Source organism: Ammospiza nelsoni, chromosome 22 (genome assembly GCF_027579445.1).
Source record: "Ammospiza nelsoni isolate bAmmNel1 chromosome 22, bAmmNel1.pri, whole genome shotgun sequence".
NCBI lineage: Eukaryota > Metazoa > Chordata > Aves > Passeriformes > Passerellidae > Ammospiza > Ammospiza nelsoni.
In genome coordinates, this window is record NC_080654.1 from 5,659,823 (window position 1) to 5,685,390 (window position 25,568).

A 25,568-nucleotide genomic window follows, 5' to 3' on the forward strand; every position below is an offset into this window, starting at 1 on the left:
GGCCCCGCCCCGTGCCGGCGCAGGGAGGAGGTGCTCCAGCTCGGCGCTCTCTGATTGGCCGGGCGCTCCTGATTGACATGGGCGCCTGACCGGCGGGGCGGGCGCTTTGCGACGGCGGCGCTTGACGGCGGCGACGGCGGCAGCGGCGGGTGCGGGTCCGGGCGGGGGCGGCCATGCTGCTCACCGTGTTCTGCCTGCGCCGCGACCGCTCCGAGATCACCTTCAACCTGCAGGTGGACGCCGACTTCGAGCTGCAGAACTTCCGCGCCCTTTGCGAGCTGGAGTCCGGCATCCCGGCGGCCGAGAGCCAGGTCAGGGCCTGCCCCCGCCCCGAGCGCCGGGGAGGGCCCCGCCGGTGTCCCCGGGCTGGGAGCGGCCGTGCCTCTCTCCCTCAGGGTCGGGGTCTCCCGGGCTGGGAGCGGCCGGGTCCATCCGGGATCCGCCCCGGCCATCCGGAGTTTGGGGTTGTTTGGGGCGGTGGGTCCCTCCCCTCGCGGACCTTTGGGGTTTGGGGACAAACAAACCTCGCCTTTCCCTCAAAATCCGCTCGGGAGAGGGCTCCGAGCCCCCGGTGCCTGAGGGGGGCCCCTCCGCGAAAGGCTCGGTCCGCGCCCGCCGCGCAGCTGAAGGAGAGAAGATAATGTGGGTTTGTTTTGGTTTGGTTTATGTTGAGGTTTCGGAGGAATTTGAGGCTTCAACGGGGCAGGAATTGGAGCGAGGGGAACAGGAGTGAGCCCGCGGGGGAGGTGGGGGCCCGGGGTATCCTCAAACCCCGGGAAACGGGGCTGAAATGTTCGGGTAAGGGTTTATTTATCCCATCGAACCCCTGCCCGGTCTGGGGCGGAAAGGGCACATTGAGTCTTTTCCTCCCTTTTTTCCACACAGGTGTGGGGACCGAGCAGGCACGTCCGTGTGGTTTTCCCAGCAAATTCCCCCTGCAGCCCGGATCCAGGGCTCGCTCGTGTGCCAGAACTCGGGGGAGGCAGCGTGTGGGGGCGGCTCTGGGCCATCTGTCTGGGCTTTGCTCATGTTTTGGGTTCAGTCCCGGGTGTTTGGCCCTTCCTCCCCGCTTGTCCTGGGCAGGGCGGTGTCGGCTCCTTCTCGCGGCGCCGGCCGTGCCTGGCAGAGTTTGTGGAGTTTGGTGGTGGTGGCTTTTGCTTCCCGAGCCTTTTCCCAGTCTAAATTAACAAAGTGTTTTTCCAGCCAAGCCAAGATTAGTCAGCGCTGGAAGAGCTGGTGCAGGGGCAGCCCTGGGGTTGTGCTGTCCCTCACCCAGCAGGTTTTTGACGTTTGGCTTTGCCTCTGCCTTGGGAGAGCCTCGTTTTCTGGAATGGAAGGTTGGTGGTGACAGGGAAACAGTCTCAGAGCAGGGGCAGGAAATCCAGGAAGGGTGGATTCTCTTTTAGGAAAGAAAAACTCTTGATTTTGGGCAGGTGTAAAGGGAGAACCCACCTCACACAAAGGTTCCCAGCAACCCTCCTGTGGCTGTCACACCAGTGAGCTCCCAGGTCTGGGGACAACCCCTGCATGGGGAGCTCTGCTGTGGCTTTGACATCCCCAGGCATGAACTGGAGCATAAACTCCTCGCTGTCACCTTTGTCCCTTGTGTCATGGTGACCTACAGCCCCGGGTCTGGTTTAGGCTAACAAGGGGTCACTTCTCTGTGTATTTTTGGCCAGGAGTTCCCTTGTTTGAGTTTTTCCAGCTCAGCTGACCCATGTGGGGTTTGGGTGCTGCCAGCCCCAGGCGAGGGGAGCTGCGCTGCGCTTTTGTAGCCACCTCTGCTTCCTTCTGCTCATCCATCTGCCAGCCGTGCATCATCCTGAGCCGCGTCGTGCCGTGCTTGCCAGGCTGGTATTTGTCACTCCTCTCTCCTCTCATCCTGCCTGGTGTTTGTGAGGTGTTTTGAGGACCTTCAGTGGGGAGAACACGTTGGACATCAGGAGGAATTTCTTCATGTGAGGAGGGTGGTCAGGCCTTGGCAGGGGCTGCCCAGGGAGTTTGAAATGCCCATCCCTGGAGGTGTCCAAGGAAAGCCTGGACATGTGGGGATTGCACCTCCATGATCTTAGAGGGCTTCTCCAGCCTCAGTGATTCTATGAGAAACTTAAAAAGATACGAGTTATCAGAGAAGCAGCTCCTTGTGTGGAAGGATTTTGCATTGTTAAATCACAAATAGGCGGTTTTACATTTACCAAACTTGGCTGTTTTCTGACCTTTTTCCTCAGCCAAGGTAAATGTTGCATTGAAGGCACTGTGTTGGCACGAGAGAGGATGAATTTCATTGTAAGGGTCCTGCAGGATGGAGTAAAGCACTCAGTTTGTGGAGGAGGGTTAATGGAGCCTTGTTCTCTGCTGGTTTGGGCAGTGAATTCCGAGTGCTGCAGTTTGGGGTGGGGCGGGGAGCTGTGAGGTGTCCAAGGGACGCTGTGGGCACAGGTCTGAGATAACAGAGGTAGCTGCTGGTGGCTGTGGTGATAAGAGGAGCTGGGCGAGGTGAGTGGAAATAATCTGACTTTCCAGTCTCCTCCACACAGCAAGGCCATGGCTTTGTGGGAGAGGGGACAGGAGGCTCTCAGCAGAGCCACACTCTTCATTCCTTCTCCTCATTTATTTTCTCTGTATGCCCCCCATCTGTGCTCAGGAATATTTGATGGGCCCAGGAGTTGCCTTGATGGATGGCTGCAGGTGGTGTCCAGCACTCCTGCCTGGGGTTCCCTGCTCCACAGGAAGGTTCTGCCCCCTGGCATTGTGCACATTGAATCCATTGGTGCCTGCATCCCTGTCTGAGTCACCTCCAGAAAAACCCGTGTCTGGTGCCACCAACCAGACAATCAAAAGGCAGCAAAATCCAATCAGTTTGTTTTAAGACTGGGGCAGAATGGGTCAGGAGTGGATTAATCTGTGCTGCTAATGGACGTGGCGGGTGCCAGGCGCTTAATTCATTGTCTGGGATGTAAGGCTGAATGCTCATAAATCCAATCCCAGCAAGATGACAGAGGTAAAGCCTCACTTAAACTGATTAACCGGTCTCTTGTAGAGTGTGTGTGCAGGGAATGTGCCATTTCAGATTTGGGTGTGCAGCTGGGATTTATGACACGCTGGCTGTGCTGCTGCCTCGGGCCGGTAACGTGAGAGGCTGTGCCGGGCCTGCCAGCACCAGCTGACCTCGGTGGTGCCTCTGGGCTGTGGGGTGGAGGCCACTCACTTTCAAACCACTGAGAGGGACCTGGGTGTGAGGCAGCGCTGAGGCTGCACGCTCTGCTGGAGGGGAGGAGGCAGGAAGCTCCTGCCTGCTTCCATTGTGTGTTTCCCCAAATCTCTGATTGCTGCACCACGAGGTTCTGGTCATTTGTGTTCCTCCTGCCTTGCCTTGCCTTGCACTGCTGCTGCTGATGGGTCTCCACTGCTGAATGCCACAGAGAGAGTGTGTAAGATGTTGGAGTTGCTGTTGTGTCAGCCAGACCTGAAGACAGGTAGTGATTGGGTTTTTGGAACTGCTCCCTGATAGCATCAGGCAGAGCTGCAGCCCATCCCTGCCAGCACTGCCAAAGCTGCTCCCACGTGGCTCAGCCAGCCCCAACCTGTGGCAAACGTGTTGTTGCTGAACTGGCCTTTTCCAGCCTCAGACTGAGGTTTGGCTAAACAAGGTGGTATTTGTGAAATTTGATCGTGTGCCTGAGGGGTTTAGGCCAAGTTCTCCATGCTCTGGGCTGCTGCCAGGGCAGGAGGTGCTGGGCTGATCTTCTGGTCTCGCTGTGCTCCAGTGACAGCACAGAAACCTTCGTGTTGCCAGATGCCATTTCTGGGAACTTCTCTTCCAGTTTTATGTTACATTTTGGGCTTTCCCACAACTTAGGGCTTCTGTAGGTATTACAGGTCTGATGTTCATGGAAATGTTCCTTGGGGATTATTCACCTTTATCTCAGTGTTTTTATGTTTAGTCTATGGAGCCCTTGTTAAAGCAGGTTATCAAAGTAGAAATGGATGTGACTTTGTGTTTTATAGTCACAAGAAGTTGATTCCCTGCATGGACTGATGGCAGTGTGGGGAGCAGAGCTTTGAGTGCTCTGGGTCTGGAGAGTTGCATCACTGGGGGGAGCTGGAAAGCACAGAGCTAATGAATAAGGTCCCTGTAAAACTGGTTATTCTGGGGAGCTGTGTTGTGGCAAGAGGCAGAACGATGGATGTTGGGCTGGATCTACCTGGCTTGGTGCTGCTGGCATGTCTGCAGTTGTGCAGGGTCAGTGGGTGCTGACTTGGGGCAGGGAACGCTGCAGAAAATGCCTGTGGCTTGTAATCCTGGAGTTTGGGAATGTGGACAGACAGTCCTGGTCAAGACTTGCTTCCCTCTAATGATCTTGGCCTCTGATAGTGGAGACCAGCCCTTCTCCACGGTGCCACAGCTGGATTTTGGCAAGCCCAAGCCCGTGTTGTCCAGGCAGGAACGTGCCTGAGGCCAGGCCTGTGAGGACATCACGCCTTCCCTTCTGACGCTTGAGATGAATCCGCAGGATTTATTGGAATAGTTTTTTTTCTTCTCCTATAACAAAATAACATCTTGTTTTTGTTTTAACTTCTTCCCTGCCTGGTGCTCTCCTGGCACAGATCGTTTATGCCGAGCGGCCGCTGACTGACAACAACCGCTCCTTGGCCTCCTATGGCTTGAAGGACGGCGACGTGGTGATCCTGCGCCACAAGGAGACGGTGGAGCCGCGGCCCTCCATGCGCTTCCCAGGTGAGACAGCTCCGTGCCAGCTCTGCCTGGGCCTCTGGGGTTCATCAGCACTACCTGGCACTGGCAGAGTCCTTTAGCACAGAGGCTGAGGGGGGAGCGTGGCTGGGGTGAGGCAGTGGGGATTGTAAATGACCCAGAGGGCTTCTGATGCAGTGTTTTATTCTGAGGAAGGCAGCACCATTTTGCTGTTCCTCTGGAGTGAAACAGTGTGGAGGCATTGAGGAGGTGACTGTTTCAGATCAGGCTTGTTAAAGATGTATGAGTTTCCTACAGCCACTGGTTCCCTTCCTGCTGGATTTGATGGCTCAGACCCAGACTCTATGGATGTGTGTCCTGAACCTGTCCTGTGGCAGATTCCCTGAGAAGCCACATCTTGCCAAACCCCGTGGTTTAATCATGTGTGCATGCCAAAAGCTCCTCCGGGAATGCCTGAGTGGAGCCTCTGTCCTGCCTTCCACAGCTGCTCCTAGCAAATCCCCAACATAAAATATCCCTAGGAAAGGTGCCACAGGCTGAGAAGGGCGTGGGAGCATTGCTGAGGTCCTCATCCTGCCTCAGCTGGAGGATGGGTACCTGCAATGCAGGTCTGCAGGAGTGTTACTACTTTTTTTTCCCCCTGCTTTTTTTTAACCCAAGAGCCTCTGAAGTGCCTCAGAGCCACTGGGTTTAGCCCTGTAGTCCCTCCATGAGGAATTCACGTTTGTGAAGCAGGGAATAACCAGTCAGCAAGTGCATTTCAGGGGATTAGAAATGGGGCAGACAGATGAGACCAGTTACATAAATGAGCCAGCGTTGCTAACCCAGTAACCCGGGGACGTGGCTGCTGCTCAGGAAACCTGCTCTGGTGCAGCATTGAGGGCAGCTCTTCCTTCCCGTGCTTTTCCCAGCAGAACTGCAACACGAAGCACCAACATTGTGCCCTTCTTTTCAGGTCTGCCCAGGATCGATTTCAGCAGCATCGCCGTTCCCGGGACATCCTCGCAGCAGCCTCCGCCCCCGGCGCAGCGGCCGCGCCCCTCGCCCCCGGACGCGCCCTCGTTCCCTCAGGGCCTGGACAACCCGGCCCTGCTGCGGGAGATGCTGCTGGCCAACCCCCACGAGCTGTCCCTGCTCAAGGAGCGCAACCCGCCCCTGGCCGAGGCCTTGCTCAGCGGGGACCTCGGTGAGCCGGGCTTGGGGCTGGGCGGGGTCAGCTCCCATCAGGGGCAGCACCCGAGCTGCATTCCTTGATAAAAGGTGCAGATGAGAGCTGCCAGGTGGGAGCACTCAAGGCAGAGGTCCTCCATTTCTGCGTGTATTTCTCCTGCTTGGCATTTTTAATATCCTCTTTAATATCTCCTACTCAGAAATATCAGAGGCACAGACAGTTTGGATGTCTGTGAACACAAGTGACTCAGCTCCTGATTTTTACACTAAGATACTCCTTACTGCACATTTTCCAATAAAGGTGGTGTGTTTGCTGCAGCCCAGCTGGGACTTAGCAGAGAACAGCACACTCCTAACCCAGCTCTGTCCATAGTGACTTTGTGCTGTGGAAGTGAATTGCAGAAAGGGAGAGGGAAAAGAGCAAGGAAATTGTGTAGGAACTTTCTCAATAGAAACAGTCATAAATGTGTACGTTTCTGTTAATCTTGGAAGTGTCTGTGTGTTTTGGGCACAGTTGAAACCTTGTCCTTTGCTTCTTCTGTAGCTGATGTTGGTCCCTTGTTCTCCCTGTGGTGAAAGATTTGAACCCTGGTGTCCTTTAGGTGTGAAAAGAGAGGAGTTTTGGGCTGCAGTAGATGAGCTCCTGAACCTCTGCAGGATGTTTAGTTGGGACATAAATCCTGTTGAGTGTGGAGAAATAAATGAAGAGAAGGAGCTTCTAGCAGGAGATTTTATCCACTCTCAGGGTTAAATCTGAGTGATTTCTCTCTGTTAGAGGAAACCAGAGAGGAACTTCCATGTTGTCAGCCTGTTCTGTTTTTAACTCTGCCTTTAGTTCATATCAGAACTGAAGCTTTCTTTGCACTCTCAGGCTTTTTTGTGCATCTTGCTGGGAGTTTTTCCCATCACCTTAAGCAGGGGTGCTGCTCTTGGCACAGGAAACCAGATGTTAAGCCCAAGACACCCAGAACTGGCTCCTCTGCTGCTCTGCCTGATCTGTGGACATCAAGCTTTGACCCAGTTGTGCATTTTCAGTCCCAAATTGCCGCATTGGGCTGTCAGAAGGAAGTGGTTTGGGCTGGTTTTCCCTTGCTGTGCTGCACTGCTGCTGCTGGCAGTGTTTGGGCACAGCTCCAGCTTGGATTCCCAAATATCTGCAGAGATCCGTGCCCTGTGGCTGTGCTGGATGAAGGCAGTGCTGTACAGAAGCCTGATTTCAAAAATCCAACAGTCAAATATACCCAACACCTCCCTGAGCACAAACAGCCTTTGAGCCAGAGCTGCTGCCAGGGCTGCCAAGGCCTTTTGGGGACGTACATGATCCTATTCAAATAGTAAAACATGGCCAGAGGCCATCTGGAAAGTGGGAATCTAAAAACTGGTGTTAAAATGTGCATTTAGACCTGGCTAACACTTCCTGGTAGGCATTCAGCTTTAGGGATTATAATCTCTGGTTTTGCCATGTTCCTTGAGTTTTAAAGGAGTTTTATCATTAGCCTTTGTGTATTTTTTTAAATTTTTTTCTCTATAAAAGTGTATGTGCCAGGAAATTGAGTTTGATTGTGCAGTGTTTGGGTAGGAACATGAGGAGAGGGAGCTCTGTCCAGTTGCTTTTCATCTCGGCAGGTTCCCAAGTTTGCCACTGATCCTCTGAGGTATTTCCACACTGCCCTCAGAGGGAGCTTTTTCCTGTGTGCTGCTGAGTCTGTTCCTCAGCTGGCATCAAAAGAAGCGTTTGCTGTGCCAGAATTTGATTTGCAAGAGTAATTTCCAGTCAAAAGCATTTCTTTATCTCCCTGTTCCTGCAGAGAAATTCACCAGGGTGTTGCTGGAGCAACAGCAGGACCGGGCCCGGCGTGAGCAGGAGAGGATCCGGCTCTATTCCGCCGACCCCTTTGATCTCGAGGCACAGGCCAAGATAGAAGAAGACATAAGGTAACAAACCAAAGGTTTGTAGGCATTGGGGTCCTCTCTGGGGAGAAAAAACTGCTCTGTGCTTCCATCCATGGTGTTTTTTCCTCAGAGAAGGCAGAATCTAAGCACATTCCTTGTACCAAGGAGTTTGTGTGCAGGGCAATGCTCTGGGCCACCTTTGCATGTGGGAAGGGTGGGATTTGGGAACATGGAGGTGCATCCTATCCTTGAGATGTGTCCCACTGAGATCAGAGTGTTGTTCCCTGTGAGAGTAGGAAGGCCCTGGCAAAGGCTGCCCAGAGAAGCTGTGGCTGCCCCATCCCTGGAAGTGTTCAGGGCTAGACATGGCTTGGAGCAACCTGGGATAGTGGAAGGTGTCCCTGCCATGGCAGGGGGTTGCACTGGGTGGGCTTTAAGGTTTCTGCCAGCCCAAACCATTCTGGGACTGTGTGATACGAGGTGACAGCACTGTTATCTGTGCTGTGTCTGTGTGTGTGATGTCTTGGAGCTGCCGGAGCTGCTTCACTGGAGCACTTGTGGAGAGCACATCTCTTGAGGCCTGGGGCATGTTTTGAGCCCAAGAGCTGGGCTGGTGCTGTCTCCCCAGCTGAGCTCTGCACAGCAACAGGGCATTGTTCCTCCCAGCTGCCCTCGAGATTTGCTTTTGCATCCTGCTAATTGTTCCATGTCTGGCTAATTCACTGATGAGAGGCTCTGCAGAAATGCATCCTGCTCATCACTCGCTCCCTCTTGCTGCCTTCCAGATGTAATTGTGTTGGGCTGAGGCTTGATTTCTTCAGCTGAGTGCTAAATCCTGGAGTTGGTTCATGGCTGGTGGTTTTCCCCTGATAACAAAGTGTCTGTCTGCCACAGACCCATTGTTGGGCAGGACCAGAATTCACTGGTGGTAGGAGTGCTCTCACATTACAACTGACAAGGTGTTGGTGCCAGAAAAACACCCAGAAATGCAGAAAATAGATATTTGTAGGTAGTGAAACATTGCTCAGAGGCACAGGAATGCTTCCCTTCTTCCTTAGATGAGGGACAGATAAAGGGGTTGTGCCCAAGGTTCTGCAGCTGTTTGGGCTGAGCCATCCCCAGATTTCACACCCCATCAGTGAAAAATGAAATGGCATCAGAATTGAAGCCTTTTCCCCTTTTTTGGGGAGACAAAGCAGTTTTGGATGCAGTCACTACAGATGCCCATCACTTGCAAGATTATCCTTGAGCTGTGAGGGATTTCTTGAAGAGCATTTTTTCTGTTGGCTTGAATTTGCACCAAGGACTGGTGCTTATGGTGGTGTTCTTTCTGCTATTTTGCTTACCTCCCTCCTTTCCTATGCCTGGAAAAGGAAAGATACCAGGGAAACCTGAGGATTTGAATGTTCAGCTGCTGTGTGGGATTCCAGTGATGTAGCTATTGGCAACACCTCCGTGTACCCTCAGCATGACTAATGAATCCACAGGTTTTTTCTCTGAGTTCTCCAGGTTAACATGGACGTGGGGTTCCTGTTGGCAACACAAGGCTGTCAGGTGTGAGTTAGGCAGGGGTTGGAGGGGGCAATGGCTGCTGGGGAGTGACTCACTGTCTCTGGACTCAGCTGAGATCATTCCTGGCAATCTTCAGCTCCCAGGTCTGTGTTTCACTAAGGAAGCAGTGGTTTGAATGTGTATTTGTAAGGTGAGCAGCAGCAGGTGGGATTTCCAGGTCTGTCTGTGAATCACAGGGATGTTACAAGGACTGGTTGACAGAAATTTTGGTCTCTCTCTCTTCTCCACAAAATTCAGGCAACAAAACATTGAAGAGAACATGACGATAGCGATGGAAGAGGCACCCGAGAGCTTTGGGCAGGTGGTGATGCTCTACATCAACTGCAAAGTCAATGGACACCCTGTGAAAGCCTTTGTGGACTCAGGTGCTTTCTCCACACTCTCTATAACTGAGGGCAACAGTAAACATTCCAGTAGTTTTCCCAAAATATCCTACAATAGAGCACTGCATGACAAGAATTTGGAGCACTTTACTGAACCCTGAGCACAGCCTGAGTGAGCAGAGCAGATTGTTGGGAGAAGCAGTGTGGGAACACCCTGGATTAGGGCTCCTGGGAGAGTTTCTGGGACTTCCATGCCTGGAAGGTCTCTGCCATGTGTGTGTGTCTTATCTCATTTTACAGGCAGGGAGATTTCACACACCTTTAACATGGTAGTTCACATCCTGCAAGGAGAAGTTCCTGGGGTTGTTCCATCCCTACAGTAATGGTCAGTGCTGACCTGTGTGGGCAGCCAGGTCAGCACAGTTGGTTCACAGGAAGCCTTTATGCCCTGGGGCAGGTGGGTTAGTTTCCCAGCCACTGAGTGCCAGATCTTAAGCTCTTCTAGGAGAAAATACAAGTTTGTGCTGAGCCATCAGGATTTAACACCAGTTCTGTTGCTGGCAGGTGCCCAGATGACCATCATGAGCCAAGCCTGTGCTGAAAGGTGCAACATCATGAGGCTGGTGGATCGGCGGTGGGCTGGCATTGCTAAGGGTGTGGGGACACAGAAAATCATTGGCAGAGTGCACTTAGGTAAGTCCTGGCATTTTTGGGGCAGCTTTAGCAGGGGTTTGACTGCATTTCCTGCACTCTTAGCACTGAGGATTGGTGCTGTCATTGCTAGGAGCTCCTGCAGAGTAAAATCAAAGTGCATCTGCAATGTGTTTGTTTGTTTTGGGCACAGAATTCTGTCTCATTTAATGCTGTAACACTTGGGGGTGAGGGAGTCCCAGCTCCTGCACACACAGGACATGTTCTCTGGGGGCAAAACCCGAGGTGAATGTGAAACACCACAACCTTCCCTGTTTCAGGTGGCCCTGCTGGGCAGGGTGAGCTGCTCAGGAAGGGTTCCCACACAGTGCAGTGTTTGCTGTTCCTTTGGAAAGAAAAGCCTCTGTGCTCTTGTGCAGCCTTTCTGCATGGAGGACACTGCCCTTACTACCAAAAAATCGATTCTGTTTGCTGTTGCTGCTACTTAGACTTGTGCTCTAATGAACTGTTTGCAGCCCTCAAGCTTGGAGGGTCAGAGAAGCAGGACAGGAGGTTCTCAGGCACATCAGCTTTTAAAATAATTCCTCTGGGACCATGGCAGGCCTGGCAGTCCTGGGGCTTGCACAGGGCCACACTTTCTGTGACCAAAAGGGTGCATCAGAGTGCTGGTTTCAGATTCTCCCAGACCTTTCCCTTACCAAGTGGAAGAACAGAAATCAGATTGTTGTGCTGTAGTGGGAACTTCTGTGCCTTGTGTTTCAGCTCAGGTGCAGATCGAAGGGGATTTCCTGGCGTGCTCCTTCTCAATCCTTGAAGAGCAGCCCATGGACATGCTCCTAGGACTGGATATGCTTAAGAGGCATCAGGTATCAAAACCTCTTTTGAAACAGTTACCTGGCTCTTGCAGGTTTAGTGAGAAATGCAACAAAAGGACAGGAGGTTCTCAGGCACATCTAAAGTTTGTGAATTCATCTAAAGTTTGTGCATGCCTGCCCTGTGAATTCATAGGATTTTCCTGGGGAGAGTTGATGGTGGATTATCTTCCAGCCTGGAAGCACATCCATCATGGACAGCTCTAGGGTGTCTGGCTGCTGCCTGGAGCTTTTTGCTCTGATCAAAGATGCCCAGAGCTTTCCAACAGAATGATTTATGACAAATTGAGCCAGACAGGGCCCTTTGCTTAGAGCTGATACTCCTGGCCCACCCTTACCTGCTGCAAGGCGTTCCGTTGGACACGGATTGCCTGACCTCACATCTCCCTTTACCCCTGGGAGCCACCTGGCTCTCTGCAGGCCCTGACGTGTGGATGCTCTCTTGCAGTGCTCCATTGATCTCAAGAAGAACGTGCTGGTGATTGGCACCACGGGCTCTCAGACCTCCTTCCTGCCCGAGGGGGAGCTGCCCGAGTGCGCGCGGCTGGCGTACGGCGCGGGGCGTGACGACGTGCGGCCCGAGGACATCGCCGACCAGGAGCTCGCTGAGGCAATACAGAAATCCGTAGAGGAAGCAGGTACCAGCAGGAGCTCGCTTGAAGCAGGAATCTGTGCATTTCTTTCTGCTGCATGTCAGGATGTCTGTGAGCTGTTCCCCTTCCGGCTCCTGGGAGCAGCAGCAGCCAGTAAAGGGTGGAGAGAAGGGGTTTTATTCTTGCTTGTGGCCTCTGAGTGCACTTCTCTCTTCCTTTCTGGGCTGCAGAACCTGCATGGAGGCATTCAGGGCTGTTAGCTGTTTATTTGGTGCTCTCCCTGCAGCTTCCCACCTGCTCTGGTTTCCTGGCCTTCAAGCTGTGGAGGTTAATGGTTCTCTGTGACTGGGATCACATTGTAGTGCCCAGCAGGGACATGGCTCAGCTGTGCTGCTGCTGCAGCTTTGGGGAGGCTCCCAAAACCCTGCTCTTATTGGCTGCACCACGTAAAAATAGAGCAGCTGTAGCAGTGACAAAAGTTCATGACAATTTTTAGAATTCGCACTATTTCAGCATTTTTCCCTGCAATGGTGCTTGTGCCCTTGGAGGGGGAATTGCCTCCTTGCAGTTGCTCAGTAGTTCAAAAGCTGAATTCACATCCTCAGCCTTAAATATGACCTGCAAAGAGAACTTTCACCCTCCTGCAGTTCTGTTCCCAGTGTCCCTAGAATCCAAATGCTGCACAGATGGCCACGTTGTGCTTTGGTGGCTGCAAAATTGAGCAAAGTGATTTTATTTTCAGCCAGATAGCTGAAAGCTGAACTATGAGCCAAAACCAGTCTGAAACTCAAATTTTCAGTTCAACTCTTCCCTTAGTTCAGCTTTTAGCTGAAGGGGAAATTCATTATTTTTTCCCTACTGTTCCAGAGAAGCTGTGAATACCTCAGGGTATATTCCTTAAGCCTTTTCCAAAACTTTTAAAGATAACATTTTATATCCAAGAGTTCTCTAGAGACCTTTGAATTTTACTGCTCATTTTTCCTCTGAAAGAACACAGTAAATTCTCCTTCCTACACACATGTAGAACTCTTTGCTGGGTCAGGTTTAGGCTGATCAAGTTGATTTCAACATTTTGCTTGCTAATATTTTAAGACTCTGGTGTGCCCATATTTAAAATTGAAATGAGAGAAAAAGATTTAACCATATATTATATTTATATTAGATACTAAAGTTTATATATATTTAACTATATATATATATGTATATATTATGTATCTATATATTTATATATCTAGTTGAAATGCACTGAAATTTTTCTTTAACACCTCCCAGTTACTGTTTCACAACCCAAAGAGTAAGCAGTTAGTTATAAATAACAAGAAGTTGATTACATTAAGGGAAGCACAGGACTGCACTTATTGCTCCCTTTGGCCCATTTTCTTCCATCCTAAGAATATAAGTTTTCCAGAAATGTAAAAAAAACTCAGAAGGAACGTCTGGCTTTAATGAATCAGTAAGAAATAGTTTAAATGTGTGACTTTTCTAGCCAAATTTGAATGTTTATTAACTGAAGTTGCAGCCAGCAGAGAGAAACACAAACATGAGTTTGACCTTGTTATGGGGTTTTGATGTTGCTAAAGGTCAGGCTCAGGAGCTTGGGCTTTGTCTGTTCCCACAGCCTGGAAGGTGTAAATATCAGTTCTTTCCTGTGAAAACTTGGAACCTGGGTTAGCTTTCAGAATATATTTCCACTTTGGATGAGGCTTTGCAGATATTATGGTTGGTTAAATTTAGTTCTCAGTTGAAAGAGAACTAAATAACAAGCAAACCTCAGCCCAAACTATGAGTCTTTATAATAAAAGCATTTTAGACAAGTTTTTTAAACAGGAAAGTGCCTGAAATTACTTAAATCCAAGCTGCTTATGTACAACATATGGTTCTAAGGACCATGAGGCTTTGTTCAGCACTCAGACACTTTGTGTTGATGCTGAGCCCTAGAGGAATGTAAAAGATTTATGGGAATAGGAAATCCATTCTGTGTGTTCACTTAGTGCCCATAGAACACTGAGGCACTGATCTAAAGTGGCTCTTGTTCAGATTGACTGTGACAGCCCTGACAGTTCTAGACACAGTGCTAGCCTCTGGCCCATGGGCTTTTGTTGGCTGTATCCTAAAATGTCAGCACATTCCTTTTTTCTCTCTTCCAAAACTTGAGTTGCTGCTAGGTGGTACCAAGAGAACCAAGAAAGGAAAAAAGAGAAAACGGAAGAAGGACAGAAAGAGAAAGTGATGCAGTTCCAAAGAAGCTCAGCTCCCCACAACACGTGTGTTCTTTTATAACTGGAGCAATTTTTGCTGCCTTCCAGGAGATGGTACAACACCAATGGCTGCCTGCACATGGAGGCTATTAAAGTGCTTGTTTGAATGCACCTGGATTATCCTTGAGCTTTCTTTAATCCCCTGAAGTCCACTTTAGAGAGCCTCATGATTTCTGTCAGCTGCTTTGCTGATGGTTCAGCATTTATGGAAGGCAGCTGAGGTGGTGGTGGGGTTCACTGAGATCCAGGACCTCCACATCCCTATTTACCTCTGAGGGCTTGATGCTCTTTTGTGCCAATTTCCCACCACTGGGGAACTCAGTGATCATGGAGGATTTACAAACCTGGCAGCAAAACTGGAGCTGTTTTGCTGAGGAGGAATTGTAGCCAGGCAGCTCATCCCACACACACCTTTTCATCCAGGCAGCCTTAGTCCAAGTCAGTGCCACCACAAACAGCTCAGGCTGTTCTGGGTACAGAGAGGAATTTATCCCTGATGGTGCACTTTGTGGGGAAGAGTTTGTTCCTGGTTTTAGCTGGATCAATATCCCTGGTGGGGCTGGGACTATTACATCTACCCCAGGAGAAGGATGACACTTAATGGAAAACCAGCTCCTGCTGCTACCTCAATGCAAATCCCTGATGTGTCTGATCATACCCTAATTAGTGATCCAGCAGGTCAAAAGACAGTTCTGCTTCCTCCCTGAAGGGTTGGTTTGGAGCAGAGACATGAATGTAATCATTCCACATAGAAACAGAAAGGATCCCTCTGGTTTTCATGCATACCCTCTGTCACAAAGCTCTTTGCCACCCTTAGGAAAGATGAGCAGTGGGGTGGTGTCACAGCAGGGGCTGCACTGGTTTTAGTTAACAGAGAATAAAAGGAACAGAGAACAGAAGGCTGAGGACAGGCAGGTTTCTGTTGTGTTGTGGAATTTAAAGGGATTTTGGCTGGAGGTGTAGGCATGACAAGCTGTGCCTCAGTACTCCTGTAAAGAGAGACTCCAGGCAAACCAGTGGTGTGTTTAGGACCACTGAGTTTGGGAAGGGAAAGGGCAGCAAATCTCAGAGCCTGGGTGTGTGATCTGTGGGGCCAGGACAGGCCCTCCTGCAAAGGTTGTGTGAGTGATTGAACGAGTGCTGGAGCGCTGATACATCAGTGATATCAGACTGTCAGCAAGATAAGGTCACTTAATCTCCCCTGATAACCACAGCCAGTGTTCAGTGCTTCTGATAGAGATCTACAGTTCATCTGCTCTCTGTGAGGACAAGGAAACAGTAAGCTGAGCTTGATTTTTGGGTGTTTCTCCTTTGCTTTGCTCTTCCCAGCTTTGGGCAGCAGTTCTTTTGGGGGATTTCTTTCCCCCCACAATCTGTACACTTCCCTTTTGCAGCCAGCTGGTGTTTGGACACCTTCTCTTGGGTGTGATGGCACTGCTGGGAACACAACCCAAGAACTTTGTTGCCATCTCAGTTCCCATATCTCTGAAATGTGTCTCCTGAGTATCTCCAGCCAAAGGCAGAATAAACAAGTACAGCATGAGACACATTGTTATATTGTGTAGAGTTTACCAAGTGTCTGGTATCACCCACTGACTGCTCTGTGCCATAGCCAGTACAGAACAGCCTTTAAATTGTGCTCTGGCAGTGCCAAATTTGCCAGGCAGAACCTTTCTGGGAGGCAGGAGCTCCTGCAGCTCCGTGCTGTTGTGCCAGACAGTCAGGAGGGAGCTGTGCAGGACTGTAACCATGCATGGTGTGTGCTCTGAATGCTAACACGAGTTTGGTGTGTTTGTTTCCTAATCCAAACAGAACGTCGGAAGCCTTGATGCATGTAGTGTGTGTTTACTGCAGCTGGAGTGGGCCACAGACCAGGTATTTAGAGCCACCCATTCCAGTTTGTGCTGCCATGGTGCTTCTGCTGTGTCCTGACTGCTCCTTTCCTTCTGTCTTCCATAGAGAATAGTGACAAAGAAACTACCTCACTGGAAATGCCCTCATTACCAGCTTCTGATGGGTTTCAAAATCCAGTCCAGTCTTCAGGACTAAATTCCAAGATCTCTAATCCCACAAATCAGTTACTTGATCGTTCTGTCTCTGCCCCTGCTTCAATTTGCTCATCCGAATCCAGCCTTGCAGAGCCCATTGATCCTAGAGCCGTCAAGACTTCTGACTCTTCACCTGAACACCAGATAACCCCAGGAAAAGAACCTGCTCTGGAATTACAGCATCATTCCAATAGCTCTTCCTTGGCAAATAATGACCCCTCTCTGCACACCGGAGATGGAACCTGCTCCAATCCAGCTTGCCTTTCACAGAAGACACTCAAAGAAACATTTAGTGCTGACATTTTAAAGGAATGTAACAAAGAACAAGATCGTGGTCAGGAACATCCTCTGGAAGTGACAAAAGTCCATTTGGATGACGCTGCTGCCAAGCACAAGCAGGATAAAGATGTCTATCTGTCTTCAAAGCAGGAGCTTCCCATAGACCATCAGATGTGCAAAGAGCCAGAAAAGGAACATCTTGAGGAGCAAACTGAGACAACTGACCCAGAACTTCCTTGCTGTGTTGGTGGGCTTGAGAAACCTGCTGTGGCTGAAGCCAAACAGCCAGAAAATCCTCCCATGGAAGTGAGAGATGAACTGGAGAGAGCAGGTCTTTCCTGTGTGAAAGGGAGTATCCACCTGTCAGCCTCCTGTAGCCATGTGCACATGGAAGCCTCCATGGAAATAGATGCAGTGGAGCACGCTGCAGCTGAAACACAGAGCTCAGCAAAGCAGCAGACTGAGAACAGACATATTTCCAGCCTGAACTCAGAGGCCCTCTCCATGGAGGTGGAGTTGCTCAAGTCTCCGTCCTCCTTGAGTGATCCCCTTCCCACCAGTGATGTCCTGCAGTCTAAAAGCACCAGTGAAATTCCTGCAGAGTATCACAAGTCAGCTAATTTGGCAGCAGACAGCTCCTCCCCCTCCAGCACCCCAGAGCTGGACATGGATGCAGGAAGACCTTCAGAAGAGCAATGTTTCCCTCTAGCATCAGCCTTGAAAGAGCTTCACAAACTCTTGGTTATCAGTCGGAAAGGAGAATGCAAGATCCTTGCCTCGGAAGAAGTCTCCCAGCTGGAAACGGTTCAGAGAGAGCCAGCAGTGCAGCAGAAGGGACTTGCTGAAGGTGAGCAGATAGGCTTGGATCCAGCCAGCCAGGAGCAGAGCTGTTCCTTCCCTGAGATGAGGTCTGAGGGTGGAGAAGCAGAGGGGAGCCAGCCCTGTGATTGTGGCAGAGAGCACATCAGCACTGGGCCTGTCAGTGCTGGGCAGCCTGTGCCTGGGGCAGGAGCTTTAGAGAGAGAGAAGGGTTCAGGTAAGAGCGATGTGGGCGTGCTGAGTCCTGCAGCCACCCCTGGCCAGCAGCAGAGCCCAGAGCAGAGGGAGGTTTTGGCAGGAGGTTCTCAGAGTGCACCCAGTCCAGCTTTGGAGCAGAGCACGCCTGGTTCCTCCACACCTGCTGCAGGTGAAGGAGCACCAGAGGATACTCAGGGCCTGTTCACAGGAGCACCTGGGAGAAGTGGCAGTGCTGCTCCTGCAGGTCCATGGCTGCTGGGTGGGAGTGAGGAACCACTGCTGAGCCCCCCAGCTGCCTACACCAGACTGACTGAAGCAGGGGCTTCTTCACCCCCTGCTTTTCCTGTGGCTGATGTCGACCGGATCCTTGGTGCTGGTTTTACCCCACAGGAGGCTCTCCAGGCCCTGGAACAAGCAGGTGGAAATGCAGATCTTGCTCTTCTCATTTTGCTAGCCAAGAGCATCGTTGTTCCCACGTAACTGTGGAAGAGGGAGCTGACTGGGGGATCTTTTCTTCTACAGGAGTATCTCAATTACACACCACAATGGACGAGCAGAATGTTGAGCCAGATTTTTTTAATTATTTGCAGCCAAAGTAACACATCTCTTCTGTTTCACTTGTTAGATTTGGGCTTTGAAAGGAAAGAAAACGTCCTTGCATTGTGTGGACACGATAGCTTTTAATCATGCATACTGGATTAAAACTACTAGTTTTATTTAAATGTACAATTTTAGAATAACCTCCAATGCTACAAATAAAAAGCAGCAGCCACTGTGCTCACTGCCCTGTCAGGCACAAAGCAGTTTGTGATGGGAATTGGCCACACGTGCACAGGAGGGGAGGTGCACACTGGGTCCAGTGTGGACTCTGGATGTGTTGTAGCTCCTTGGAACCCAACGTCCAGCTGTTGAGATTATTCTGGAAGCTACTAAAGGTGTGTAAATGCTTCTGGATCTGTAAGGCTTTTGCCAGAGGAGTGAGGGGTTTTTTGGGAGCGTGGGTTTTCGTGTGTGCATGGGGAAGGCTGATGCTTATTTTTGCCAAACCCTTTTATGCTTGATTTTGAGTTGGACTCAATGATTCTTGTGTGTCCCTTCCAACTCAGAATATTCTGTGATGCTCTTGGGCCAGTGTGTTCCAGTTTACAACATGGGGATAGAAGAAGGGAAGGGATAAAATTTGGTGCTACCAAAACTTATAAGATACATTTTAACTTATTTGGAGATGTGCTGGTATTAATTGTAAGGGGGAGGGAGGGGGGGAAGGAGTATTTACATTTTTTTCTAGCCTTGCCCACATCATGTTTTTCCTCATGCAAAAAGAACAAGCTCAACCAGTTTAAGGCTAAACCTTAATGGTGAATTTGTTTAACAAACCAGCTGTGTGTTACGGCTCTAAATCTCCCTGTGCCCGGGGAGGAGTGAACTTCATCTCAGTGGCTCCACGCAGGGCTGTGATTGGAAGGAGGAGGAATCTGCTTTGCTGTGGTTTGTCTGGATGTCTGGGGTTGTTTGGCCTCGTGGCTGTGCATGCCTGGGGGTGCTGATCTGACTCTGACACCTCCTCCAGAGCGAGGGCTCCCCAGCAGGGGTCACAGAACAAATGCACTGATGTGGCCTCTGCGTTACAACCATCGTGGCCTTCTGGGATATCTCTGGTGAGTCACCTGAGCAGTGAGGCCTCACCGAGGCTGTGCTGTAGGAAGCCCTTTCCAGATGCTTTTTTGAGGGGGAAGAGCTCCTTTGTGATGCTCTGCAAAGCCCCAAAACTCTGTAAGGGCTGGGGAAGGGAAAGGAAGGCGTGGCTGAAACAAAATTTTAAGTAGGAGCTTTGATTCAGTCCCACTTGCAAATCTCAGAAGTGGCTTCGTGTTTGGTGTTTGTCTTGAACTTGACACGTTGAGCTAAACCTGGAGCAATGGCTCAGCAGCACCAGACACATTTTTGTTCATGGCTTCCATGTGGTCTTATGGTTGTCTCATGCCTGTGTCCTGGTGTTTGTGTTCCCTGTTGCTTGAGCAGGTCTCCTGTGTGTGTGCTGGGCTGTTTTTGTGCAGGTGGCATTTAAAAACACCGATTTGGTTTCATCTGTCACCTCCCAGGATTCAGTGCTGTCATTGAGTGCTGGTGTCAGATTTGCCTCAGACACTTGGGCAGCCAGGAGATCCTTTGGAGTAATAAAGGGCTTTAAGGCATTCTGCTGTCAAATGGAGCTTCTCCATGAGCTGGGACGGTACCATCCAGACCTGGAGCTCCCAGACAGGTTTGGCTTACATCCCTCTGCTTGTGATGGCAGCAGCAGGCACTGCCCCATGAGGGAAGCAGTGCTTGGCTGTCTGGAGCAGCATCCAGTGATTCACTTGAGGCTCTGCTCAAAATGAGTTACTGGGGCCAGACTGCAGCTTTCTCATCTTCACCGGGCAGGTGGCAGAGTTACCCCTGCTGAAGGTTTGGTTTAATATTCTCCTTCCAATGAGCACCTCACATCAGCAGAAGCCCCTCTGTGAAGGGCAAGCTTGGGCTGGTACAGGAGTACAGTGTCAGCAGGTCTCCTTAGAAGCTTTAGGATCTATCAGAGCCATTCCTGTCTGCATCTGGTTCACCATCAGAAGCAGCAGCAATGAGGCTCCCAGATCCAGAGTGGCTTCAGATGGCTGAATCTGCTCCTGATTCACACTGCAGGGCTCGGTGAGGTGGCCCTGGGAGCAAAGGAACACAGGAGCCAGGGGCAGGTTGGCTCTCTTGGATGGGGGAGAGCTGAACCTGCACCCTTTGCCTGTGTGTGGATGTACTGCCAGCTGCTTGGAGCAGCACATGTTGGCTACTCAGTGTTGGCTACTCAGTGTTAGCCCCTTGTATCACTCTCTCTGTTTCAGAAGCCCTTGCTCAGCTGGCCCAAGTGGTGCTGCTCTGCACCAAGCTGGTGACAGGCTCTGCTCTCACGGCCACGCTGACTTAGGCTGCACATACAGAATTTATGCTATAAAAGCTTTAGAGCATCAGCCAATCTGCTTCAGTGCTCACTTTTATTCCTTGTCAAATATAAGTTTTGAATCCTGCCCTTCTGCCAAAGCTGTATGGAAGCATTTATCCATAGTGCTAGAATTCCATGGGTAACTCTCCCCAGACTGCTAGAAACAAACCCTGACCCCCAACTGATAAATATTTCTAAAACTCTTTTATCAAGTAGGTCCAAGCCTGGTGATTTAAATCTCTTCATTTCCAAGCATTGCTTTGAGTGAATGGCTATGTGCTGCTAAATTAGTGAATAATTTTTTTAGGAGCAAGATCTAGTATAACATTGGGGCAGTGGTGAGTACTTCAGGTTAAAATAAAATGTAACAGAATGTGTGCTTAGCCAACCCTGTCTGAAAGTTGTCTTTGTTTCAACGTGTGTCCTTTCTGCTGCATGCACACACACATCCTCTGTTCAGCCTTCAGCAGTCCCTCACTGCTCCCTGTGCTGACCTGGCCCTCAGAGTGGGAGTGTTTATAGGAGAGGAGGGATGACAGAGTGCTGTGGCTTATTGGCTACAGCAGGGCATAGAGGTGCCACCAGCAGCTCTGCAGGTTTCCAAGGAGCCAGGTATTCCAGCCTAAAATCAGGCACTTTGTTCTTTTCTCTTCCCCCTCCTCATTAACCACTGCTGCAGTGTCCTAAATTCACATCACTTAACAGAGGGATTTCACCATGGCAGTCCAGCTCTAGAGAGTAAAGCAGTGCTCTGAAGCTGCTTTTAAAGCTGCCAGCACCTGTAGGGACCCATGTGGGTCTGCAGAGCTTCTTTCTGGGTGTGCCCTGGAACCACTCCTGCTCTCTGAGATTTACTTTTTTCCTTAAAAATACTGAAGGAATTCACTTGGCCTCTTGGTGACTGCGTGTTTGTGTACACGAGGCCACAGGTGAACACAGGGGTGATGTTTAGTGGAATCCCAACATCTGGAAGTTTTCTGGGCATGGGTAATTCTGACAAGAGGAGGGAATATTCCTGATGACTGTTCCTGGCATGTTTACCTGCTGCAGGACAGAGCTGAGCTACGCTGTTACCGTGACAATCTCTGCCTCCTTGCTGTGTATGTTTAACTTTTCTATGTAGACACTTGGTCTCCAGGACTGTTAACCTTGTACGTCCTCCATGTTCCCCTCTTCTGTGTCTCCCTCTTGCTGTCTCCTCTCCTCAAAAGTAGCAATATTTAAGTGTACTTGCTGAATGCTCAACTTCAGATCAGTTTTCTGTAAAACTATGCCATTGATGAACAAAAGGAGGAGCAGGTCCTAGAGGTTTCTTCACCAGACTTGGACTTCCTGCCAAACAGCTCCCCAGAACTCTAACAGAAATTCAGAGGAGAAATCCAGAGGTGTTTCTGCCTGCCTCTCTCGGAAGTCAGCTTGGGAAACGAGGTCAGTTCCATGTCCATCATTCCCCTCTGAGCGCTCGAGATTTCTTCCTGCACTGTGTAGACGAGGCTTAGTCCGTGACCCGAGCGCAGTGGTTTGGGTCACACTTTGACTGATGCTTCAGAGTTTTACAGACTCACTTAGGGAACTTGAGGGAATCAATACTCAGGAATCCTAAAGCTGGTTGTGTTTTGTGTCATTGACTCTCGTGGGCTGAACACGCTGCAGCCTCGCAGGCGGCTGAAGAGAGGAGTGGGTGTGTCATCAATGGGATGTGGTTCTGCCCAAAGTAATACACACTTGATTATTTTTTGATTTTTTTTAATATTGGGGGACTGTTTATCAACAAATTATGTGTAAAAAAAATTTGATATTTAAAAAAAAATGAATAAACACTTTATCATAATGTTGCTTGGTTGGTCTGTCTGTATTTCTGAGGTTGGCAGCTCTGCACTTAAATCCTTCAGTGCCTTTTTTCCCAAAGCCAGTGGATTTTCTGTAACATAAATGCTGCCATTTTGAACAGAATGAGTAGAAATCTGTGGGTAAAATTATTAAGATTGGGAGGGCCTGAGAACAGACTTGAGATATTCCTGTATTCCCTTTCTTTGGGGATGGGTTGTTGGGTCCTTCATGAAGGACTTGGAAAAGCATCAGAGTAAACATAAAACTTGGCCGTGGCACTGTCTGCTGGGAAAGTGAATGGGACACTCCTTGTCTCCTACCTGAATACCTCACTTCCAGCCCAGTTAGCAGATGGAAATTTATTTTTCTGGAGCTGGAAGCTAATTTCTTGGGACATTAAAAAAATTGGTATTTAAAGCCCTGGAAAGCTCATTAGAGTTATAGTTAGAAATAGCTTTTTTGCAGTCCCATTCTCTTAAGTGTCACGTAGTAGAACAGGTTGTGGTAGAGAGGTATAGAGGATATTCCTCCTCTGAAACTTGGGGCATAGCCACTAACCCTAAGGTCCTCTCATGGTGGAGCAGTCTCTTTTTCAGACCTAGAAAAACTTCCACTTTTCCTTGTAACAGCACTGAGGTTTTGGCCATTTTAAATCCCTATAAACCAGAGCTGTGGGTGCTGGTGCCAGGTGAGGGACACAAACACAATGGGTTATGATTCAGTGACCGTGACAAACTGGGCAGTGGTTTCCTCCTCACATGTTCAGAGCTCTGCACGTGATGCTGGTGTCACTTAGAGCTAAGTGAGGTCATTATCATGCAAACAACATTTTGAATTCAGCTCTCAGGGTGGGAGAAGGGAAGGTTTGATGTGTGGGCTGCTACAGCCTCAACATACATTGGCCCAAGGGTTGCTGTGATTTCTTCTGCTGGGAGGTGATTTAAGGATTGAATGCCCTGGTTCAAAACTACTTTGAGCAGTAGTTTGTTTGTTCTGCTTGATGAAGATGATTTTATTTTGGTAATGTGTAAAAATTATGATTAATGGCACAGTTGTGTTCATGTTTAGGGTTGTCCCAGTCTGAATTGGCCTGATGTCCTGAAGTTTAACAAGGTTGGGTTGTGGCTGCCCTGGATCCCTGGCAGTGTCCAAGGCCAGGCTGGACAGGGCTTGGAGCAGCCTGGGACAGTGGAAAATGTCCCTGCCCATGGCAGGGGTGGAATAGGATGAACTTTAAGGTCCCTCCACCCAAACCATTCTGGGATTCCATGAATGGGGGCATTGGCACCCTGAAATCTGCAGCCTTTATACAGCCCAGAGAGGGTCAGGCCCTGTGCAATAAATGTGCTCTCCAAGTTGGTGTTTTCCTTAGTTATAAAATGTGCACTCCAAGCTGGTGTTTTCCTTGGTTATAAATGTGCACGCCAAATTGGTGTTTTCCTTGGTTATCTTTTGTGGGCCTTTAGGAGTAGAGGTCTCCTAAAAACTTCCTGCAGAAGTTCCTGGAGTTTAACAATAACAGCTGGAGGTCCTTTGAGCAGTCACGTGGATGCAGCGGCTGCATTAAGAGCAGGAGTGGGATGCAGAGAGGTGAGTGTTCCTTCATGCAATTTCCTGCCTCACAGTAGATCAAGGAATGGTCAGCAGCAGGAACATGACTGAGCCATTGCTCAGGAATTCTGCAGTGCCTCCATCAGCCCTTGCCTGGCCCATGTCTGAGCACCTGCCTGGTGTGGCTTTGCCAAGGGAACACTTTTGGGGCCAGTTTGTCACCAGAATGGGATTAGGGAAATCCTGCTGGCCCACCTGGCTTTTGATTCACTGTGTCCTTACATTGATTATCTGCTGTGCCTCATTCCCTGGGGTAACTGGGGGTGCTGGGACCCCGGGAAGTGACCACTAGACTGTAACATAATTACCTGCAGCAACCACTTGTGCTAATTACAAGGTGCTGTGTGCTTGCCAGTAAAGCACTGAGTCAAACACAGGGATGTGAGTGGCTGGTGACTGAGATCCCTCCCAACAGCCACTGCCAAAGGAATGTCTGGTTCCCAGTCTCTGTTAACAAATGGAAATGGGAAGGAGTTTAAAACCAAACCACTTGTGGAAATGGAGGTGTGCTCACAGGGCTTACTCTTGACTTGCCCTTATAACCCAGCAGTTTCTTCCATGGTTTTCCTAATACTAATTTTTTCTTTCTTCCTGGAATCCATCCTGCAATTCCTGAAGTGTTTCTTGTGCCTCTTTAATTTCCCCCCAGATCACTGGCAGCATTACTGAGGTGCCCTGTGACTGCACTGCATGGGGTAGTATCTTGGGAGTATCCTGCACATAGCACACCTTGCTGCGGGGGGTGATTCCCCTCACTGACTCACTCTGTGCTTCCTCTCTCTCCATCTGTGACAAGCACCTGATGGCTGTGCTCCTTGGGGATCATGTTCTCCATGCCAACTTCAGGCTGTAAATATTGAGCAAAGAGTTAAAACTTGGGGAGAGGGTGGGAAGCAACCCGGGATGTAGTGGGAGTAGGATGGATCCTCCCAAGCTTTTCTAAATGCTGGGAGCAGGGAATTTTCCATGGAAATCCATAATTGTGTGGTGGGTGCTTTAAGGGATTATAACCAACTTGTTTTACTCAAAGTAAAACAGATACTGGAGGCATTCAAAACATTCAGGAAAACAGCAGGACACCAGGAAGTCTGTTCTACCATAGAATCCCAGAGTGGTTTGGGTTGGAAGGGACCTTAAAGCTCCCTCCAGCCCCCATGGGATTACACAGTGTAAATGCTGCACCTGGTGCCTCCAGAGCAAGGAGGAATGCAAATGGATGCACGTACCTGCTGGTGCTGTACAGCTTGTTTGCCTTATACTTTATGCTTTAAATCCTAAAATTCACCAGGAAAGCATAAACTGGTGTGTGGGATCTGTTGGGCTGCTTTACAAGCAGCTGACTTTAGTCTTTCCAGTGACTTGTTGGGGATCAGGCTTGGGTGTTTCAGCAGGAGAGAGTTACCTTCCTCCCCACATCCCAAGACAAGCTCTGATCCTTGGGATCCTCTTTAATGCAATGTTTCTGCATCTCCAGAGGCTGGCGGGGAGCTGGGAAAAGTTTTTTGGTTTGGCTCAGTTCTAATGCATGCACCTTCCCTTCCCTTCCCTTCCCTTCCCTTCCCTTCCCTTCCCTTCCCTTCCCTTCCCAAACCTTCCCAAACCTTCCCAAACCTTCCCTTCCCAAACCTTCCCTTCCCAAACCTTCCCTTCCCAAACCTTCCCAAACCTTCCCTTCCCAAACCTTCCCAAACCTTCCCTTCCCAAACCTTCCCTTCCCAAACCTTCCCAAACCTTCCCAAACCTTCCCTTCCCTTTCCCCCATG

At 49.9% G+C, this 25,568-nt stretch overlaps 1 protein-coding gene across 4 annotated transcripts; it reads left to right on the top strand.

The window, feature by feature from the left end:
• The first annotated feature begins 173 nt into the window (after positions 1-173).
• Positions 174-22,195, top strand: DDI2 (DNA damage inducible 1 homolog 2). Of its 4 annotated transcripts, XM_059487320.1 has the most exons (10): positions 174-311; positions 4,609-4,738; positions 5,670-5,900; positions 7,693-7,819; positions 9,587-9,714; positions 10,237-10,365; positions 11,086-11,189; positions 11,644-11,833; positions 15,859-15,921; positions 16,006-16,243. In XM_059487320.1, the coding sequence occupies exons 1-9, from the start codon at positions 174-176 to the stop codon at positions 15,873-15,875; spliced, it is 1,194 nt and encodes a 397-aa protein (XP_059343303.1). In that variant the 3' UTR covers positions 15,876-15,921; positions 16,006-16,243. The 4 variants fall into 4 exon arrangements, with proteins under 4 accessions (XP_059343303.1, XP_059343300.1, XP_059343301.1 ...); XM_059487317.1 differs by lacking the exon at positions 15,859-15,921 and having other exon boundaries at positions 16,006-22,195; XM_059487318.1 differs by lacking the exons at positions 15,859-15,921; positions 16,006-16,243 and adding an exon at positions 13,944-14,157.
• The last annotated feature ends 3,373 nt before the right edge of the window (positions 22,196-25,568 follow it).

Excerpts from the sequence above, each read along its gene's own strand:
- DDI2 (XM_059487317.1), top strand. The coding sequence starts at position 174 with ATGCTGCTCACCGTGTTCTGCCTGCGCCGCGACCGCTCCGAGATCACC. Across the intron at positions 5,901-7,692 it reads CTTGCTCAGCGGGGACCTCG|AGAAATTCACCAGGGTGTTG; the intron begins GTGAGCCGGGCT and ends CTGTTCCTGCAG. Across the intron at positions 10,366-11,085 it reads CATTGGCAGAGTGCACTTAG|CTCAGGTGCAGATCGAAGGG; the intron begins GTAAGTCCTGGC and ends CTTGTGTTTCAG.